Source organism: Eimeria mitis, genomic scaffold, assembly GCF_000499745.2.
Source record: "Eimeria mitis Houghton genomic scaffold, Emh_scaff41, whole genome shotgun sequence".
Lineage (NCBI taxonomy): Eukaryota > Apicomplexa > Conoidasida > Eucoccidiorida > Eimeriidae > Eimeria > Eimeria mitis.
The window spans coordinates 3,391-4,282 of record NW_013572427.1 but is presented as its reverse complement, the minus strand read 5'-3'; the positions used below and the strand labels follow the sequence as shown (position 1 = coordinate 4,282).

Genomic DNA, 892 nt, shown 5'->3' with positions numbered 1-892 from the left:
ATATATATATATATATATATATATATATATATATATATATATATATATATATATATATATATACGTGATGCGTCCTAGTATTTCGCATCTGCAAATGTACAACTCTTTGTACACCGCGCCCTCATCCGTACACGCGTGCCTACATATATACTACACGATATTTTCATGTATAGCGAGAACAGCTTATGTTGCACAAAAGTATAACAACAGTTCTTGTATGTGTTGAGAGTTATAAACTTCAACGCGCCTCCGGAAACAGAGTGAATACAATGCATTCAATTAAAATAAATACTCCGACTGGTGAGGAAACGGAAATATATTTCAAGTTGTTACAGCTACTCTTAAGTAACAAGCAGCATATATGAGAGCGATGCAAACAGCTGCAGCACCAAACAGAGATTCCCCTTAACCCCTCTGTATACACTGTAGCGGTGGAAACACAATTCTAAGACAGAGTGAAACGATATAAAAGAATATAAATATTAAAGTTTCTTACTTCCAGCATTTCCATGAAAAAATATAAAAGTCGGAACCGCCAATGGGTCGTCCTGTAGCAGCAGCCATGCGTTCAATCTATAGCCATCACGAGTTGTGATGGATACATCTCTGTAGGGGGTGCCTGAGTGAAGCAGAGAAACAGAAGCTGCAAATAAATGAAAAAACAAGAAATATTTCTGTTCTTATAGTATATAAAAATATTATAAAAACAGAAATATTTCTTATACGAAGAAATTTCAGAAAGATATTTACCTCTTTCTCCTGGATTACGAATACCGCGAGGATTCAAGCTCGGGGTCTTGTGCCCCAATGGAACTGCAGAGAGGTAGACAGCAACACAACACGAACAGCAAATATAAAAACCCAATACAATAGGAAATCTATAAACCCATCA

General features: G+C 36.0%; 1 protein-coding gene across 1 annotated transcript in view; it reads right to left on the bottom strand.

Moving 5' to 3' along the window:
- The window catches only part of EMH_0041570 (uncharacterized protein), a gene marked incomplete at both ends in the record, with an annotated part of 4,486 nt that overhangs the window by 2,895 nt on the left and 699 nt on the right, over positions 1–892 (bottom strand). Inside the window, 2 exons of the mRNA XM_013499209.1 lie at positions 497–619; positions 751–813. Coding sequence (XP_013354663.1) covers positions 497–619; positions 751–813 — 186 coding nt within the window. The remainder of the gene's footprint in view (positions 1–496; positions 620–750; positions 814–892) is intronic.